Source organism: Aquarana catesbeiana, linkage group LG04 (assembly GCF_042186555.1).
Source record: "Aquarana catesbeiana isolate 2022-GZ linkage group LG04, ASM4218655v1, whole genome shotgun sequence".
In the NCBI taxonomy this organism is placed as follows: Eukaryota; Metazoa; Chordata; class Amphibia; order Anura; family Ranidae; genus Aquarana; species Aquarana catesbeiana.
In genome coordinates, this window is record NC_133327.1 from 219,262,380 (window position 1) to 219,283,999 (window position 21,620).

General features: G+C 44.2%; 1 protein-coding gene across 1 annotated transcript in view; it reads left to right on the top strand.

Moving 5' to 3' along the window:
* Window positions 1–21,620, top strand: part of SEC62 (SEC62 homolog, preprotein translocation factor) — an 88,325-nt gene that overhangs the window by 29,591 nt on the left and 37,114 nt on the right. Inside the window, exon 2 of the mRNA XM_073626172.1 lies at window positions 11,768–11,876. Within this exon, the coding sequence (XP_073482273.1) occupies window positions 11,768–11,876 (109 nt within the window). The remainder of the gene's footprint in view (window positions 1–11,767; window positions 11,877–21,620) is intronic.

Here is a 21,620-nt window from a genome sequence, read left to right on the forward strand (position 1 = left end):
TGTGTTCCACTGCATTGCTACACAGTCCGAAGGTTTACAGTAAACAGAGCAAGCTAAACATTCACCATTATCTTTCTGCAAAACATGGTCTCTGAACTAGCAATCAATCTTGTTTACTTCAGTGTCAGAACACCAGGTGCTGCTGTGTAGTTTTTCCTGTGGTTTCCTTTAGAGTCAGTTCACACTGAGGCAGCACGACTTGCAGCACGACTGCCTCAGACGACTTGAACACGACTGCAGCTGCGACTTGCAAAACCACTTCTATATAGAAGTCAATGCAAGTCGCCTCAAGTCGCCCCCAAAGTAGTACAGGAACCTTTTTCTAAGTCGGAGTGACTTGCATCGCTCCGATTAGAACGGTTCCATTGTGCAGAACGGGACGCTACTTGTCAGGCGGCTAAGTCGCCTGACAAGTCGTCCTAGTGTGAACCGGCTCTTAGTGTAGTACTTACAGGTCGAGTAAAGCCATAATCCCATGTGAGAAACATGGTGTCATCTAACTACTTCCCTACCGGGCCAATTCTGACCGTGTCAAAAATCTAAGTTTTTTTGCTAGAAAATTACTTCGAACCCCCAAACATTTTATTTATATATATATATATATATATATATATATACACGCACACAGTGGGGACGGAAAGTATTGACGCTAAGCACACAGCTAAAATAACAAAGGAGTGGCTTCACAACAACTCCGTGACTGTTTTTAAATGGCCCAGCCAGAGCCCTGACTTAAACCCAATTGAGCATCTCTGGAGAGACCTAAAAATGGCTGTCCACCAACGTTTACCATCCAACCTGACAGAACTGGAGAGGATCTGCAAGGAGGAATGGCAGAGGATCCCCAAATCCAGGTGTGAAAAACTTGTTGCATCTTTCCCAAAAAGACTCATGGCTGTGTTTTTCTGTCAATATGGGGTGCTGTGTGTACTTTAATGAGGAAAAAAATGAACTTAAATGATTTTAGCAAATGGCTGCAATATAACAAAGAGTGAAAAATTTAAGGGGGTCTGAATACTTTCCGTCCCCACTGTACATATACACATAGCATCTCACAAAGTGAGTACATCCCTCACATTTTTGAAAATATTTTATTATATTTTTTCATGTGACAACACTGAAGAAATGACAGTTTGCTACAATGTAAAATAGTGAGTGTACAGCTTGTATAACAGCGTAAATTAACAGTCCCCTAAAAATAACAACACACAGCCATTAATGTCTAAACCGCTGACAACAAACGTGAGTACACCCCTAAGTAAAAATGTCCAAATTGGGCCCAATTAGCCATTTTCCCTCCCCGGTGTCATGTGACTTGTAAGTGTTACAAGGTCTCAGGTGTGAACGAGGAGCAGGTGTGTTAAATCTGGTGTTATCGCTCTCACTCTCTCATACTAGTCACCGGAAGTTCAATATGGCACCTCATGGCAAAGAACTCCCTGAGTATCTGAAAAAAAGAATTGTTGCTCTACCTAAAGATGTGAGATACTGTATGTATGTGTGTATATGTCCAGTATGTGTATATATAATATATATTTTTTTAGCAGAAGCCCTATAGAATAAAATGATGGATGTTGCAATTTTTTATGTTACACAGTATTTGTGCAGCGTTTTTTCAAATGCAATTAAAAAAATAAATAAATACACATAAATACAGAAATTTTATTGCACACAAACACAATATAATACCCAATTTTTGGTAAAATGTAAAACATGCCTAGTAAATAGATTCCTAACATGTCACACTTTAAATTGTGTACGCCTGTGGAATGGCGCCAAACTACAGTATTTAAAATTCACCATAAGTGACATTTTATTTGCCTTTACAGGTTACCAGTTTAGAGTTACACAGGGTTGGCTCTAGAACTTTTGCTCTTGCTCTGACATTCACGGCGATACCTCACAAATGTGTTGCGATCACAGTTTACATATGCGTGCGAAACTTGCGTATGCGTTCGCATTTGCTTATAAGCACAGCGGGCCGGGGTGCTTTAATTTTTTTTTTTTTTATTATTATTTATTTTATCTAAAATGTTTTTCTTTACATTGTTTCTTTAATTTCTTTTTTTGTATTAACTTTATTGCTGTCACAAGGGATGAACAACAACCCTTGTGCCAGCTTGGGCTGTAACAGATCCTCTTTATGGAGAGATCTGGGGTTTATTAGACTCCAAATCTCTCCTCTGGCCTCCAATGCAGCTGATTGGATACAGATCAGTCTGACTACTTTACTGGCCGCTAACGGCTATGTAAACAGAGAGGCGGAACCGGAAGTGACAAAATCTTCGTCGCTCCCAATTTCCAGGGACACAGAAAGGGAGGAGCAATATCAGTTCCTCTCTCTGTGTACTGCAGCCGTTACTGCCAGCTACAGCACTCCTAGGCTCCGCAGTCGGACAGGAGAGCACCGGGAAAGGCCGGGAAGGGGGTTCCCCAATCATCTTCCAGGACAGCAACCTGAGAGTTAATTGGCTCTTCCCTCGTCAGGAAACACAAGCCAGCAGCAGTGTGACTTTTGTTGTTTTGTCCTGATCAGGTATCCGTTAGGTTAGCGGAGTGAGTCCCTCTTATGATGCAGATCTGTACACACAGGGTAGCACCACTATAACTGTCCTCCAATTATGCGTGTTGGTTACTGGTACCTTCACTGCAGGTTCAGACGACCTCCCACTCATCACAAACTCTGAATATGGATATATGGAAAGAACCCGCACTGTGGAATACGTCCAAATTCTTTATTCGATCCATTAGTCAATGCAATTGGCTATAGATGAGAATCGCTATTGTATAGAGACTCTCTGAAGTTAAAAAACTTTTTTTGCATAGATTTAAAATGCATTTATACATTGACACAAAAAAAATGAAAAAACAATGATAATAATCTTCATAGATTTATCGTACATGAATTCTGTGATATGAAAATCTGAATAAAAACCATTAAACAGTTTTGTGGGTCAAAACCAAGATTTCTGGAAAAGAACTGATTCATAGTGAGAGGTATTGAGGCAAAATTAGGGCATATGAATATAGATGAGAAAATTACACTTCCAACATATTGGATGTGGTTGTTAACGTAAAAATACATCAACTTGATGCAGATCTGCCTAGTTTGTCTTGGCTTGGCCTTCTGCCTAGATCAGGGAGTTCCCATTTTTCTTTACCTCCTTTCTGCATGTTCCCTGTGAGCACATGTGCATGAAACACACTTGATTGGTTCTTAGTGCTGCCCCTCCTCTTTCCCATCTAAGTACTCCCTGTACTTAGATGGACTAAGTACAGGGAGGGGCACTGCACTAGCCTGCACGGTAAAAGGATGAGTTTTACTGTGCAGGCTAATTTGAAAGCAGCCTTGCTTTTTTTGTTATGGCAGTCCTGGCACTTTTGGTGGTGTAAGCAGGAATTTCACATTCAGTGAAAAAATCATGAACAGCTATACACACATAATCTTTGTGCATAGAAACTGATATAAACGGCTGACCATACAACATGCAGCATTCTCAAAAGCTAGTACTAATGCATGCTGCTCATGTTTAGCTGAAGAGCCATATTAGAGTTTCTCAGCCAGTTAATCTGTACATCATACTGCAAAACCTTCTGACTATACAGGTATTTATATATTTTACCCACAGTTTACGTGGGTACACATTTATATCAGTCCCTGCCCTCAAAGAGCTTTCAGTCTAAGATTCCTATCTGGCATGCATACACAGGGCCGCAGATAAGGCAGTACAACCAGTTCTGTTGTACTGGGCTCATACCCTACCAGCTAAACAGGGGAACCCAGGCATCGTTATTCATGTCTGCTTAAATGAATACATACAGTGGGGACGGAAAGTATTCAGACCCCCTTAAATTTTTCACTCTTTGTTATATTGCAGCCATTTGCTAAAATCATTTAAGTTCATTTTTTTCCTCATTAATCTACACACAGCACCCCATATTGACAGAAAAACACAGAATTGACATTTTTGCAGATTTATTCAAAAAGAAAAACTGAAATATCACATGGTCCTAAGTATTCAGACCCTTTGCTCAGTATTAATACAGCCATGAGTCTTTTTGGGAAAGATGCAACAAGTTTTTCACACCTGGATTTGGGGATCCTCTGCCATTCCTCCTTGCAGATCCTCTCCAGTTCTGTCAGGTTGGATGGTAAACATTGGTGGACAGACATTTTTTGGTCTCTCCAGAGATGCTCAATTGGGTTTAAGTCAGGGCTCTGGCTGGGCCATTCAAGAACAGTCACGGAGTTGTTGTGAAGCCGCGTTATTTTAGCTGTGTGCTTAGGGTTATTGTCTTGTTGGAAGGTAAACCTTCGGCCCAGTCTGAGGTCCTGAGCACTCTGAAGAAGGTTTTCATCCAGGATACCCCTGTAGTTGGCCGCATTCATCTTTCCCTCGATTTCAACCAGTCCTGTCCCTGCAGCTGAAAAACACCCCCACAGCATGATGCTGCCACCACATGCTTCACTGTTGGGACTGTATTGGACAGGTGATGAGCAGTGCCTGGTTTTCTCCACACATACCGCTCAGAATTAAGGCCAAAAAGTTCTATCTTGGTCTCATCAGACCAGAGAATCTTATTTCTCACAATCTTGGAGTCCTTCAGGTGTTTTTTTTAGCAAACTCCATGTGGGCTTTCATGTGTCTTGCACTGAGGAGAGGCTTTCGTTGAGCCACTCTGCCATAAAGCCCCGACTGGTGGAGAGCTGCAGTGATGATTAACTTTCTACAACTTTCTCCCATCTCCCGACTGCATCTCTGGAGCTGAGCCACAGTGATCTTTGGGTTCTTCTTTACCTCTCTCACCAAGGCTCTTCTCCCCCGATAGCTGTTTGGCCGGACAGCCAGCACTAGGAAGGGTTCTGGTCGTCCCATTTAAGGATTATGGAGGCCACTGTGCCGTTAGGAACCTTAAGTGCAGCAGAAATTTTTTTGTAACCTTGGCCAAATTTGTGCCTTGCCACAATTCTGTCTCTGAGCTCTTCAGGCAGTTCCTTTGACCTCATGATTCTCATTTGCTCAGACATGCACTGTGAGCTGTAAGGTCTTGTATAGACAGGTGTGTGGCTTTCCCTAATCAAGTCTAATCAGTATAATCAAACACAGCTGGACTCATATGAAGGTGTAGAACCATCTCAAGGATGATCAGAAGAAATGGACAGCACCTAGGTTAAATATGAGTGTCACAGCAAAGGGTCTGAATACTTAGGACCATGTAGTATTTCAGTTTTTCCTTTTGAATAAATCTGCAAAAATGTCAACAATTCTGTGTTTTTCTGTCAATATGGGGTGCTGTGTGTACATTAATGAGGAAAAAAAATGAACTTAAATGATTTTAGCAAATGGCTGCAATATAACAGAAAGTGAAAAACTTAAGGGGGTCTGAATACTTTCCGTCCCCACTGTAGATTTTACAATATCACACTCCCATTCCTACTTGCTTTCCAGGGCTTAAATACGTTTTTCTGGGCCCCATCAGGTCAAGAGAGGGGCCCAAGCAGTGTTATCACAGGAGGGACTTTTTCTTCATTTTTGGAGCGTAGGTGCATACAGTGAGGGGGAAAAAGTATTTGATCCCCTGCTGATTTTTTATGTTTGCCCGCTGACAAAGAGACGATCAGTCTATAATTTTAATGGTAGGTTTATTTTAACAGTTAAAGAGAATAACAACAACAAAAAAAATCCAGAAAACGCATTTCAAAAAAATGTTATAAATTGATTGGCATTTTAATGAGTGAAATAAGTATTTGACCCCTTCGCAAAACATGACTTAGTACTTGGTGGCGGAACCCTTGTTGGCAATCACAGAGCTCAGACATTTCTTGCAGTTGGCTACCAGGTTCGCACACATCTCGGGAGGGATTTTTTCCCGCTCCTCTTTACAGATCCTCTCCGAGTCATTAAGGTTTTGAGGCTGACATTTGGTAACTCGAACCTTCAGCTCCCTCTACTTCTTTTCTATGGGATTAAGGTCTGGAGACTGTCTAGGCCAGGGATCCTCAAACTACGGCCCTCCAGCTGTTGCGGAACTACACATTCCATAAGGCATTGTAAAACTCTGACATTCACAGACATGACTAGGCATGATGGGAATTGTAGTTCCTGAACAACTGGAGGGCCATAGTTTGAAGACCCCTGGTCTAGGCCAGTGGTCATCAACCCTGTCCTCAGGGCCCACTAACAGGCCAGGTTTGCAAGATAACTGAAATACATCACGGATGATATTATTTGCTGCTCAGTGATTGCAGTATTCTGGTCTGCATTTCCCCAAGGTAATACATAAAACCTGGCCTGTTATTGGGCCCTGAGGACAGGGTTGATGACCACTGGTCTAGGCCACTCCAGGGTCTTAATGTGCTTCTTCTTGAGCCACTCCTTTGTTGCCTTGGCCATGTGTTTTGTGTCATTATCATGCTGGAATACTCATCCATGATCCATTTTCAATGCCCTGGCTGAGGAAATTAGGTTCTCGCCCAAGATATGACAGTACATGGCCCCATTCATCATCCCTTTGATGCGGTGAAGTTCTCCTGTCCCCTTGGAAGAAAAACACCCCCAAAGCATAATGTTTCCACCTCCATGTTTGACGGTGGGGTGGTTTCTTGGGGTCATAGGCAGCATTCCTCCTCCTCCAAACGTGGTGAGTTGATGCCAAATAGCTTGATTTTGGTCTCATCTGACCACAACACTTTCACCCAGTTCTCCTCTGAATCCTTCAGATGTTCATTAGCAAACTTCAGACAGGCCTGTACATGTACTATCTTGAGCAGGGGGACCTTGAGGGCGCTGAAGGATTTCAGTCCTTCACAGTGTAGTGTGTTACCAATTTGTTTTCTTGGTGACTATGGTCCCAGCTGCCTTGAGATTATTGACAAGATTTTCCCGTGTAGTTCTGGGCTGATTCCTCACCGTTCTCATGATCATTGAAACTCCGCAAGGTGAGATTTTGCATGGAGCCCCAGACCGAGGGAGATTGACAGTAATTTGGTGTTTCTACCATTTGCAAATAATGGCACCAACTGTTGTCATCCTCTCACCAAGCTGGTTGGCGATGGTCTTGTAGCCAATTCCAGCCTTGTGTAGGTCTACAATCTTGTACCTGACATCCTTGGATAGCTCTTTGGTCTTGGCCATGGTGGAGAGATAGGAATCTGATTGCTTCTGTGGACAGGTGTCTTTTATACAGGTAACAAGCTGAGATTAGGAGCACTCCCTTTAAGAGAGTGCTCCTTATCTCAGCTTGTTACCTGTATAGAAGACACTTGGGAGCCAGAAATCTTGCTGATTGATAGGGGATCAAATACTTATTTCACTCATTAAAATGCAAATCAATTTATAACTTATTTTAAATGCGTTTTTCTGGATATTTTTGTTGTTGTTCTGTCTCTCGCTGTTAGGCTAAAGCTACCATTAAAATTATAGTCTGATTATTTCTTTGTCAATGGGCAAACGTACAAAATCAGCAAGAGTTCAAATACTTTTTTTCCCTCCCTGTACAGTACCCGCTGCACTGGATATAGTTCCGGCCAGCCGCCCGCCCGCCCATTGCCTATGCTATGCTTTGTCCAGAAGATAGAGTAAGCATGCTATGACAAACAAAGCATTGAGATTTTCTACAATTGCACATCTTGTATGACGGGGGCTAAAGAAACAACTGTTTTATCCAGAACAATGAATATGCTTCTTTCTAGCAATCAGCTTTTTTCCTTCTCAAGTTGATTTACCAGTCAGCTTCTAAAATTCCGCTTGTTCAATTAAAGTGATTGTAAAGTCTTGTTTTGTTTTGTTTTTTAAATAACAAAATGTAATACTTGCCTCCTCTGTGCAGTTTGTTTTGTACAGGGCAGCCTGGATCCTCCTCTTCTTGGGTACCTCTTCGCTGCTCCTGGCCCCTTCCTCCTGTCGAGTGCCCCCACAGCAAGCAGCTTGCTATGGGGACACCCGAGCCGAGTCACAGCTCCATTTGTCCATATAAACACGGAGCCCTGACCTGGCCCGCCCCCTCTCTCCCCTGATTGGCTAACTGACTTTGACAGCCATGGGAGCCTATGGCTCTGATGCTGTGTCTCAGCCAATCAGGAGGAGAGTCCTGGACGGCTAAGAAACTAGTGGGCATCACTGGACAGAGAGGATGCTCAGGTAAATAATTAGGGGGGCTGCTACACACAGAAGATTTTTTTTATCTTAATACATAGAATGCATTAAGATAAAAACCTTCGGCCTTTACAACTCCTTTAAGCTTTAACAACAAAACCTGGAAGCTGATCGTTATTATGCACAGCTGCAGCAGATTCTGTTCCAATAATTTTTTATTTCAGAGTTTTCAAAGAAAGGATGTACACATAATGAATTTCATTAAATAGTACAGCAAGGATATTACATACAGTAACTTTTACAAATATATTGTTAATTCAGAAAAGAATAGATGTGTGTCAAATCTGCAATTAAATTCTCACCTTTTATATGTATAAGAACAAATAATATAGCGTTGATCTAATAGATATGCGTATATCGGATTAAAAAGTTATTTAGAATAAATTTCCAAAATACATTAATGTAAAATATCTTTAAGTGCTATATGGATTCTAATAATCATGTATTTTTACAAAAGAGCATGAATTTATCATCTAGTTATTATAGAGAAGTATCACATTGGGTCCAACAGAGATCTTAGGTAAACAAAAGAGATACCATATAAAGGTAAGACTAGAGAGAAAAAGATAAAAAAGGAAGAAGGTTAAAGTTATCAAAGTAACGTGTACCGACTATGCCAATTTTTAAGCAATTCTCAAGTGGGAATATCTCTAGAACCATTAGTCTGATATTTAATCCATGGATTCCAGAATTTCTCAAGTAATGGAATCTTGTCATTTAATATAGCTGAGAGATGTTCATTGACCATAATCCAGGACAATTTAGCCTTTAGGGTGTCAAAAGGTTTAGTTGTTTTCCAGGACTTGGCTATAGTAGTTTTAGCTGCTACATATATAAGTTATCAATCTTCTTAAGTGTTTTGGGACCTTCCCCACTTGTTTAAATCAATGCTGCAGCAGATTATGTGTGCACCAGTTTTAGTAAATCTCCCCAGGTGTCTAAAATGAGAACATACTGAGTTGTATTTTTTTTTTTTCTAACCTGTGCAAACAGAATAGCAGAAAGAAGCCAATTAATTGTTCTGGCCAAAACAGTTGTGAGTTCAACTGCTTGTCTTTGTTGCTTTAGGCGTTTTTCTTTCAAAGTACCACATATACTTATTTAGGCTGCATTCACACTAGAGCGTTTCAAAGTTGCGCGTTTTTACCGCGGTTTTTGCTGCAATTTTGTTCAAGTCACTAATGTAAAAGGCAGAAAAACGCCCCTAAAAATCTGCCCCAAAGAAGCTCATGTTCTTTTTTGAGCTTAGGGCATTTTTCAGGCGTTTTGCTTCAGGTGACAAAACACTCAGATGTGAGCCATTGAAATGAATGGGATTTTGCTTGTTGGCCATATTTCAGGTGTTTTTTCGGGCGTTTTTACGAGTGTTTCATGAGCTGAAAATGCTCAGGTGTGAATGCAGCCTTAAATGACTATTAAGGCTGGGTTCACACTGGTCCGACAAACGCTCCGACATTGGGAGCTCATGTCGCATGACGTGTGAAATTCAATGTTTCCCTATGGGAGCCGTCCTAACTGGTCATTTTTAAAGTCGTTCCGACTTTAAAAATGCTCCCTGTACTACTTTGGTCCGACTTTGATCCTACTTCAGCCCATTGACTATCATTGAAGTCGGATCAAAGTCGGATCGCCGTCTCGCATGATCCGACTTCGGCATGCCACTTGTGCTCAGATGATCTTGAGGGGGAACTCAGCTCCAAATTTTAAATAAAAAACGGCATGGGTTTCCCCTCCAAGAGCATACCAGGCCCTTGGGTCTGGTATGGATCTTAAGGGGAACCCCCTACGCCGAAAAATGGCGTGGGGGTTCCCCCCAAATCCATACCAGACCCTTATCCGAGCATGCAGCCAGGCCGGTCAGGAATGGGGGTGGGGACGAGCGAGCGCCCCCCCCTCCTGAACTGTACCAGGCCGCATGCCCTCAACATGGGGGGGTGCTTTGAGGCCACCCCAAAGCACCTTGTCCCCATGTTGATGAGGACAAGGGCCTCTTCCCGACAACCCTAACCATTGGTTGTCCGGGTCTGCGGGCAGGGGGCTTATCGGAATCTGGGAGCCCCCTTTAATAAGGGGGCCCCCAGATCCTGACCCCCCCACCCTTTGTGAATGAGTATGGGGTAAATCGTACCCCTACCCATTCACCTAGGGAAAAAAGTGTCAATGAAAAACACAGTACACAGGTTTTTAAAGTCATTTATTAGGCAGCTCCGGGTCTTCTTCCGACTTCGGGGGTCTCTCCGGCGTCTCCTCCCGGTGTCCTGATCTTCTACCGGCTCCTCCGCTATCTTCTGCAGCTCTTTTGCTAGCAGTGGCCCGGACTTCTGCCTTCTGCCTTCTTGTCTTCTTCCCTCTTCTCTTCTTCCGATGTTGATAGGACGCTCTCTCCAGCTGGAATGCTCTCTGAGCGCTCCACAATGGACTTATATAGGCGGTGACCTCGCCCCCTTATGAGGTCACAGTCCCGGGGCATGCTGGGACTGTGCTGTCATATGGGGCGTGGTCATCGGGTGATGTTGACCACGCCTCCTTATGACAGCACAGTCCCAGCATGCCCCGGGACTGTGACCTCATAAGGGGGCGGGGTCACTGCCTATATAAGTTCATTGCGGAGCGCTCAGAGCATTCCAGCTGGAGAGAGCGTTGTGTCAACATCGGAAGAAGAGAAGAGGGAAGAAGACCAGAAGGCAGAAGTCCAGGCCACCGCTAGCAAAAGAGCTGCAGAAGATAGCGGAGGAGCCGGCAGAAGATCAGGACACCGGGAGGAGACGCAGGAGAGACCCCCGGAGTCGGAAGAAGACCCCGGAGCTGCCTAATAAATTACTTTAAAAACCTGTGTACTGTGTTTTTTCACTAACGCTTTTTTCCCTAGGTGAATGGGTAGGGGTACGAGGTACCCCATACTCATTCACAAAAGGTGGGGCCCGGGATCTGGGGGCCCCCTTATTAAAGGGGGCTCCCGGATTCCGATAAGCCCCCCGCCCGCAGACCCCAACAACAACAGCCAGGGTTGTCAGGAAGAGGCCCTTGTCCTCATCAACATGGGGACAAGGCACTTTGGAGCCCCAAAGCACTCACCCCCCCCCATGTTGAGGGCATGCAGCCTGGTATGGTTCAAGAGGGGGGGGCGCTCGCTCATCCCCACCCCTATTCCTGACCGGCCAGGCTGTGTGCTCGGATAAGGGTCTGGTATGGATTTGGGGGGGACCCCCATGCCGTTTTTTTTAGCGTAGGGGGTTCCCCTTAAGGTCCATACCAGACCCAAGGGCCTGGTATGCTCTTGGAGGGGGAACCCATGCCGTTTTTTTATTTAAAATTTGACGCGTAGTTCCCCCTCAAGATTCATACCAAACACAGAGCCGGGCATTGGCGGGGATCCAAGTCGGATCCCCGTTCATTGAAAGTCGGACGCATGCCGGCTTCATGTCGCAGGGCAAATTCGGATCCAAAGTAGGACGGCTGTCGTTTCGCACCAGTGTGAACCCAGCCTAAAACTAATTTCGGTTAATCTACCAGTTCCAGTAAGAGAGAGATGATGTGATGTGGTAAACTGAGATTTGAGTTTGAAATGTACAACTTTTTTAACAGATTTCATTTTGTGTGTTTTACGTCAGGAAGTCGGTGAGCCAACCAAAGATGAAAAGGCCATTGCAAAGTACTTGCGCTTCAACTGCCCTGCAAAATCAACCAACATGATGGGCCACAGAGTGGACTATTTCATTGGTAAGCATTTTGAGTTGGTGTAAAAGGTACACTACTAAATGTAATATTAAGACTTGGACCGTGTTTGCTGTGTGCATTTCATCTTCATACGACTCCTTTGTGTAAATTGCCCCCGAGGGTCCTTTTTTAGTTTTGTTTTTTTGTTTTGTTTTTAACTCAGGTACTGCTCAGTAGGGCACCGGGCCATCCTGCAGCTTTAAGTGTACTTCCAGCTAAAACATTGTTGTATTTAGTTCTGGATAGAGTAGGGAATGGTTAAAATCCTCGTGGGGGACTTTTTTTTTTGTTTGTTTCTGTGTCCCCCATTAGGGAGACTTCCCATAATTTCTTGTCTCAGAGCCAATGGCTCCTCTTTCTATCCATCTTCCCAGTCAGGAGGGAGAAGCAGAGAGAGCTACTGCTGCATAAGTGCTCGATCAAAATCTGGCTCAGGTAAGTATAAGGGGGGTGAGGGGGGAATTCTGTGACACAGGTGGTTTTTTTCTACGCATTAAGGTAAAACATTTAGGCTTTAGAACCACTGCAAGATGAATGCAGAACATACTGCATTCATCTTGCCATCAATTTTTACCAAATTTCCTGTGCCTTTTGTAGCTCACACATCCCCAAAACATCAGCGATCCACCTCCGTGTTTCACAGTAGGAATGGTGTACCTTTTATCATAGGCCTTGTTGACTACACTCCAAATGTAGCGTTTATGGTTGTGGCCAAAAAGCTCAATTTTGGTCTCTTCACTCCAAATGACTTTGTGCCAGAAGGTTTAAGGCTTGTCTCTGTGCTGTTTGGCACATTGTAAGCGGGAAACTTTGTGGCATTTGCGTAGTAATGGCTTTCTTCTGGCAACTCGACCATGCAGCCCATCTTTCTTCAAGTGCCTCCTTATTGTGCATCTTGTAACAGCCACACCACATGTTTTCAGAGTCCTGTATTTCACCTGAAGTTATTTGTGGGTTTTTCTTTGCATCCCAAACTATTTTCCTGGCAGTTGTGGCTGAAATTTTAGTTGGTCTACCTGACCATTTTCCACTTCTTGATTAGAGTTTTAACACTGCTGATTGACATTCTCAATTCCTTGGATATCTTTTTATAGCCCTTTCCTGTTTTATACAGTTCAACTACCTTTTCCCGCAGATCCTTTGACAATTCTTTTGCTTTCCCCATGACTCCGAATCCAGAAATGTCAGTGCAGCACTGGATGAAAGATGCAAGGGTCTGTCAGGAGTTCAGGAACTCATTAACCTTTTATACACACACACTAATTACAAGCAAACAGATCACAGGTGAGGATGGTTACCTTTAATAGCCATTCAAACCCCTTTGTGTCAAGTTGTGTGCATGTTATCAGGCCAAAATCACCAGGGTATGTAAACTTTTGATTGGGGTCATTTGGGTAGTTTCTGTTGTCATTATGATTTAAAAATAGTAAACACAGTTGATTGATGATAAATGGCTTCAGCCAAACACTAACCAGGAGTGAAAGAAATGTTTTTGTGTTATTTTCATATTCTCTGAAAAATGGGCAAGAAATAATAAATTCTGCCAGCGTATGTAAACTCATGAGCACAACTGTGTATATATGTATATGTATGTATATATAATATGTATGTTGGGACCCACCCAGATTCCTGAGCGCCAGTTTGTCAGCCTCTTGGCATGCTGCTCCTACTTGATGCTCCAGTGTGCGCTGGAGGGGCAGGGCAGAGAGACAGTCGCCACTCTCTGTTCAGAGGGGACCGAAGAACTGGGCGACCAGCGGTCACATGATCGCCTAGTTCTTGGGCTTAGAGGTGGTGGGGAACAACTGCATCATCGGAATGATGCCCACCCCCCTGGGGAAGGCAGGGCGTGGGTTCCTCTTCCTGCACCCTTTGTCAAATTTCAAGTTCGATGCGATTGTAAATGAATGAATGAACTAGAAGTTCCATCTGCCACCACGCCAGACAGCTTGTAGTTCTCAATGGACTACGCGGTAGCTGATGAGCGCCCTCATTTTTCATTCACAAGCCCTGCAGCTTTCAAACTAACAGCCCGTATGGAGGTACAGGCAGAAAGCTGTAGGACTTGTCTGGAGGAGCCTGACATTGCACCATGCGATCCACTGATTGCAGGCTCCTTGGGAAAAAATAATAAATGCACATTTTTTTTCTTCAAAAATATATGCATTTTATTTTATTTTTTCCCCCCAAAGGCTAACTTAAAGTGTTTGTTGCCCTAAAAAAAAAACACACAGATCCTGTTCCTATGAATAACAGCACAGTGCTTGTGCTGTGTAATTTTGTCCCTTCTACCACCTAAAAAACCTGGCTGATCCTGCCTGGCTATACCCTCCCCCTGTAAACTGACCATGGTATATCATAGCTCCTGAGCCCTGACACGGTGGTCAGTTTACGTGCCTCCGTCAGCCGCAGCCTTGCTCTTGCTCTGTCCTCCTCTCTTCCACTCCCTTCTCTGCCTGTCTGTTCTGTGTTAGTGCCCGTCCCCTCCCCTCTTGCTGCTATTATAACTACAAAAAAATCTTCCCATCCCCTCTGTAACATAACTTTATGTGTCCCTGTGCCTGTGTTATATAGAAAAGCTGCCGATCTGTACCTATGGCAGAGCGTCTCCCGGCGCTCACGTGACTCCTCGACTCTCTCCCTTCTCTCCTCCCCTCTTCCTCGGCCAGCAGGGAAGAGAACCGGGAGATGCTCTGATATAGGTAGAGATCAACAGCTTTTTTATATAGCACAGGCACAGGGACACATAACGTTATGTTACAGATGGGATGGGATTTTTTTTTTATTCTACTAGGTCAGTGCTGGCGAACCTTGGCACCTCAGATGTTTTGGAACTACATTTCCCATGATGCTCCAGTACTCTGCAGTGTAGTTGAGCATCATGGGAAATGTTGTTCCAAAACATCTGGGGTGCCAAGGTTCACCATCACTGTACTAGGTTAACAACCACTTTAACTTTTAAATATGTTCTCAGCACTTTCTCCCTTCACACACAAGGTGCCTAGTGTTTATTCTTCTGAATGTTCACTGTTTATGCAAGCATGTATTGATTTTGGGCACTGTGGGCTGGCCTGGAAGTTTTACAATCTGGCAATCCTGAAGGTGTGGAGCCTTTTATGGGAATTGTAACTCTCTGCTGTCTTTCGTAAGGAGTGTGAAATTTCTGCAGCAAGCAGATTTTCACATAATGCAGATTGCCTGTGTTTATTTATCAGAGTAAAAGGTGATAACTGGGTCTATTTAATGTGTTTTTTTCCCCCTCCAAATCAATAGAAAACTTAACAAAATCTGTGTGTTGTGTTTATCTGCCTGACATTGAACTTTAATCCTTGTGTTGTGTAATGATGGTCGTGCGCGCTTTGATAAATTATCGATTTATTTTCCAAACTATATCCCCCAATAGGTATAACCGATCTATAGTCAACAACTTATGATATTGTTATTGAATAAGACACAAACAGGGAAGTAGATTTCGATTGATAATTGGACAATATGATTGCATTTATGAACAAAGTATCTCTGTGCTTGGCTGATTAACTCACTTTGATCAAATTGAATCTAAATTGTGTTTTAAATTGATTGGAAGGAAAGTTATGCCTATTGGATTGTTTACCACTTTGATCGAATCACACATCATTTGGATAATGGCTAGCACTGTGGCTAAGTGGTTAGCACTTCTGCCTAGCAGCAATAGCGTCGTCGGTTGGAATCTCAACCAGGGCACTACCTGTCTGGAGTTTGCAAGTTCTCTCTGTACCTGCGTGGGTTTCCTCCGGGTACTCTGGTTTCCTCCCACACTCCAAAGACATGCTGGTGGGTAAATTGGCTCCTGTCTAAATTGTCCCTAGTATGTGTATGTATAAATGTTAGTTAGGGACCTTGGATCGTAATCTCCTTGAGCGCAGAGACTGTAAATGTACAATATGTATATGTAAAGCCCTGTGTAAATTGATGGCGCTACGTAAGTACCTGTAATAAATAATATAATCTACCAGTGCCACCCATGAGTGCCCATCAGTGCCGCCTGTCAATGCCCATTAGTGCTGCATGTCAGTGCCACCTCATTGGTGCCCCCTTATCAGTGCCCGTCAGTGCTGCCTTATCAGTGCCCATCAGTGAAGGAGAAAACTTACTTATTTACAAAATTTTATAACAGAAACAAAAGAAAAACTTTTTTTTTTCAAAATTTTAGGTCTTTTTTTATTTGTTTAGCAAAAAATAAAAAATGCAGAGGTGATCAAATACCACCAAAAGAAAGCTCTATTTGTGGGTACAAAATGATAAATATTCTGTTTGGGTACAGCGTAGCATGACCGCACAATTGTCATTTAAACAGCGACAGCGCTGAAAGCTGAAAATTGGCTTGGGCAGGAAGGGGGTATAAGTGCCCTGTATTGAAGTAGTTAAAAACCAAACTGGGTCAAGATCGCTGAACCAGTATTTACTAATCCAGTCCTTTCGAATGGAGTCTGTCTGCTTAGTTGTAACCTCGCTCCAGATGGAAGACTTTTTAGCCTCCATCGATATAAAGGACGCATATTTACACGTACCTATCTTACAGCATCATTAGAGGTTCCTGCGATTTGCAGTAGAGGAACGTCATTTTCTGATGTGGCTCTACAATTCGGACTTGCTACAGCTCCCCGGATGTTCACAAAGGTCTTAGCACCAGTACTGGGTCTTTTAGGGGCCCAAGGGATCCTGGTGCTTGGGTATCTGGATGACCTCCTGCTCAGAGATCATATTATAGGCTCTAGAACAGAGCATAACATGCACAGTGCGGTATTTGAAAAGCTTAGGCTGGATCAGAAATACCAAAAAGTCAGCCTTGAAACCAGCTCAAGGTCTAAAGTATTTAGGTTTGAGCCTAGATACGGTCCAAGCAAGAGTATTCTTGCCACCTGCAAGGATCTGTGCCCTGAAGAATCAGGTGCGTCAGATAAGGGGCACCAGACAACCCTTCATTTGACTCTGTATGAGTCTTCTAGGAAGGATTGTATCCTCCTTCGAGGCGGTGCCCTATGCTCAGTTCCATTACAGGCCTCTACAACAAGACATCTCGTTGGCTTGGAACAGGAGAGGACAAGCCCTGGATTATCCAATGTTCTTATCTCCTCGGGCACGCTTAAGCCTAAACTGGTGGTTCCAGGATCAAAACCTGCGAAAGAGAAGATCCTTCCTCCTGGTAACTGGACTGGAGAGTACTGACTACAGATGCCAGTCTCTCAGGCTGGGAAGTAACCCTAGAGGGGCTCACAGCTCAAGGGAAATGATCAATGACAGAACAGATCCTGCCCATCAACGTCCTGGAATTACAGGCAGTATGACTGGCCCTACAGTCATGGACGGTGGAGCTTCAGGACTGCCCTATCAGAGTTCAGTCCGACAATGCCACTGCAGTGGCCTATATAAACCACCAAGGCGGTACCAGGAGTCGATCAGCTCTGAAGGAGGTGAACCACATACTAGCCTGGGCAGAGGGACATGTGCCGATTCTATCGGCAGTCCATATCCCGGGAGTAGAGAACTGAAAGGCAGATTATCTCAGCTGCCAGCAGATATGCCCGGGGGAATGGTCCCTACACCCAGGGGTGTTCTAGGAAATTTGACAACGTTGGGGGTGGTCAGAGGTCGACCTACTGGCATCCAGGTTCAACAACAAGCTACAGCAGTTTGTGTCCTGAACAAGAGATCCTCTGGCAATCGGAGCAGTTCCATGGAGCCAGTACTCCCTGGTTTATGCTTTCCTTCTGATCCCTCTCCTTCCACATTTGTTGCTCTGGATTCAGAGAGAGGGAGTTCCAGTCATTCTGGTGGCACCAGCCTTGCCCAGAAGGCCCTGTTTCCTGGAGATTGTGAGACTGACAATAGACAGGGCATGGACGCTTCCACGGCGCCCCGATCTACTGTCTCAAGGTCCTATATTCCACCCCAATTTACAGTCTAAATTTGATGGCATGGCTATTGAAGCCAGGGTGTTAAAGGACCGTGGCATCTCGGGACCAGTGGTATCTACCCTAGTGAATGCTAGAAAAGCTGTCATTAGGAAGATCTATCATAAGGTCTGGAACACTTATATTGCTTGGTGTGAAGCCAAAAAATGGCATCCTCGGAAATACGTGATTAGGAGAATTCTCTATTTTCTACAGTCAGCTGGGAAAATCAAATTGGCATTGAGTACAATCAGAGGTCAAGTTTTGGCCCTATCAGTATTCTTCCAAAGGCCTTTTAGCCTCCCATTCACTGGTCCGAACCTTTATGCAGGAGGCAACTCGCTTGCTTCCCCCAATTGGGTCACCTATGTGTCTTTGAACCATTTGAACCTATCAAGGAAACTCCATTAGACTTGCTGTCACGCAAGCTAGCCTTCCTGATGGCTATCACCTCGGCTAGAAGGGTGTCGCAGTTGGCAGCCTTTTCAGGCAGGGAACCGTACTTGATCCTTCACCACGACAAGGTCGTGTTACGACCTTTTCCATCCTTTTTGCCAAAAGTGGTGTCGGCCTTTCATTTAAATCAGGACATTGTTTTGCCTTCTTTTTTCATTCAGCCTTGTTCGGCGGAATAGAGATGACTGCACTCCTTGGACGTTGTCTGGCAGCCAAGGTTTATTTGTCTAGATCTGCGGAGATCCGAGGATCAGACTCGATTTTTGTTTTGACAAAAGGACCCTAGAAAGAGCAGGCAGCTTCCAAGCTTCCATTGCCAATTGGGTCCGTCAATTGGTCATTCAGGCCTACGGTCTGAAACGTAAAGCTCCTCCCTTTAGGGTGAGAGCTCATTCTACCAGGGGTGGGGGAACCTTCTGGGCTTTACGCTAGAGCTGCACGATTAATCGTCAAGAATCGTTATCGCAATTTTTTTTCCAGTTACGATCTTGATAAATGTTTCACATTCTTGCTATGCAAAGAATTCTCTCTGCTCTTCTGAAGCCACATCCTTCAAAAGAAAGTAAGAAACAAACTGGGCAGTCTGCCAAGAATCAAAACATTCTTTGCCCTCATTCCCACGAGGCGGATCCGCTGCCACGGAGTCCACCTCTGTCCGCCGACTTAGCGGGAGATCTCTCCGTTGATCTCCGCTGAGCCGGCGGATGACAGGTCCCTCTCTGCTCACTGAGCGGGGAGGGGCTTGTCGAGCGCCACTGGTCGCTATGGAGAGATAGGACGAAAATGGACAGTATGTCCGTTTTCTTCAGATCTCACCCGATCCGATCCGCCAGGGACGGATGTGAAGGTAAGGCCATCCGTCTGATTTTGGCGGATCGGACCGGGTCGGATGTCAGCGGACATGTCACCACTGATATCCGTCGCTCCATAGACTTACATGGAGCGCCCGTTCAGGTCCACCGACAAAACTGGCAGGCGGACCTGAACAGTCCGTTCATCTGAAAGGGGCCTAGATCAGTTGAACTAAGTCTAAACATTGTAACAATTTGTCAGTGGAATAGACTTCTTGTGTAAGTGAATTAATTATTACTTTAATGAATTAAAAAAAAACAAAAAACTAACTAGTAAAATTAGCCCAATTTTTTTTGTACAATGTGAAAGATTTTACGTTGCGAGAATCGTGATCTTTTTATTCTAAGCAAAAAAATCGTTATTCTTATTTTGGCCAGAATTGTGCAGCTCTACTTTACGCCATCAGGTATATGTGGCTCAGATTTGTAAGGCTGCCACCTGGTCTTTAGTGCAAATGTTCACAAAATTTTATCAAGTTGATGTTTGAGCAGCGGAGGATTCAGCTTTCAGCCGCAGCGTAGTGCGGACTGCCGTATAAGTTCTGATGGCTGTTGTTTGGCAGGGTGTCTCCCTCCCCTCAAGGCTATTGTTCTGGGACATCCCAGCAGGTAATGAATATTAGCCTGACTCTGTGTCCCATGATGTATGAAAAAGAAAATAGGATTTTTTCGTTGTACTTACCTGTAAAATCCTTTTTTTGAGTACATCATGGGACAAAGAGATCCCTCCCCTCTTTTTTGAGGATTCAGTGCTTGCTACTAAACTGTAGTGCTTCCTGTATGGGAGGGGTTATATAGGGGATCACTTCCTGTCTAAAGACCTTTGGTCTACCAGTGTCCATTCACCTGGAGATTAAGTATAACCCAGCAGGTAATTAATATTAGCCTGACTTTGTATCCCATGATGTACTCAAAGAAAAGGATTTTACAGATAAGTATGACGAAAAAATCCTATTTATTTTATTTTTTTAGCATCTACATCAGTGTTTTAGTTCTTCCTCCGCAAACCTTCTACTTCACGAACCACTCAAATAATGCAGATCACAAAAGCTATTCTAAAACCCTCCTCAACCTGGCATTGTGTGTTCTATAATCCTGGCTGTTGTCAGGTTTAAAGGGTTTGTTCACCTTTTACTGACTTTTGCCAAAAACATCCTAAAGATTAACAGCATTCTCAGAAGAGTCATTGCAGCACTTAGCTTTGTTCACTACCCACGCATGCGCAGTTTGCTCGTTCACCAAAGAACACTAAGCCACAAGACAGAGCAGACTACACATACATGGATAGAGAATGAAGCCAAGTGCCTGTTCGTGAGTTTTTAGCACCATGCATCCAACACATGATATGTCTTTTTCATCTGCAGGGTGGCGAGAGAGCAATAAAATGAGCAGCTGAAAAAGTAAACTTTCTTTTACCAAACAGAGCACTGTATGTTAATGTACTGAGAACTCTGTAATGCTTGGGGATGTTTTTGGCAAGTCAGTAAGGCCCTTACCACATGGGACCGCCTGTCCGTTTACACCCGACTGCCTTCCAATGTGATCAGTTTTTAGCAGGTAGGATCGGATGTCGGCAAGCATCAATGGACACATGTCTGTTGACACTCACTGCTCCATAGAGGAGACTGGAGGGTCCGATCGAGTTAGTCTAAAAAAAATTGACAGAACCATGTGAAAGGGGCCAACAGTGGCTGTCTATTTACATCCAACCACCCATAGAGGAGAACAGGCTGTGTCTGTGTCCGCTCTGCCAGCTTAGCGGACAGATTCCCAGCTCGGCAGACGGTCTCCATTGGAGCCTCCCCGTGCGGAAGGGACCTTCAAATGGTTTACAGCAGGCATGTCCAAAGTCCGGCCCGCGGTCCGGTTTTGAACGGCCCGCCTGGTTATCTAAACCAGCCTTTCTCAGCCAGTGTGCTGTGGGATCAGGGCTGTCAGATGAGCCCGATCCCCTGCCGAACTGTACATCGGCACTGTGAGAAGCTCCGTCAGCCTCAAAAGTGAAAGTAAAGTGCAGGGGAGTGTGCTGTGCTCTCTGCTTCCCCCTACAGTGCAGTACCCGGCTGAATGAGGAAGCTAGAAGGGTACAGTACTGTGATTGAAGCTAGATTCGTTTTAGGGCTTTATTCATGTGTCTGTGCACGTGTGGGTGTGCATGTGTCTGTATGTGTGTGCATGTGTCTGTATGTATGTATGTGTGTGCATGTGTCTGTATGTATGTATGTGTGTGTGTGCGCATGTGTCTGTATGTATGTGTGTGTGAGTGCATGTGTCTGTATGTATGTATGTGTGTGCATGTGTCTGTATGTATGTATGTATGTGTGTGTGTGTGTGTGTGTGTGCATGTGTCTGTATGTATATATGTGTGTGCATTAGTCTGTATGTGTGTCTGCATGTGTGTGCATGTGTCTGTGTGTAAATATGCGTGTATGTTACTTTTAATCTGCCGCCCCCCCCCCCCCCCCCCCCCAATTCCTGTACCATCAGAACTGCTTTTGTAGGGCTTG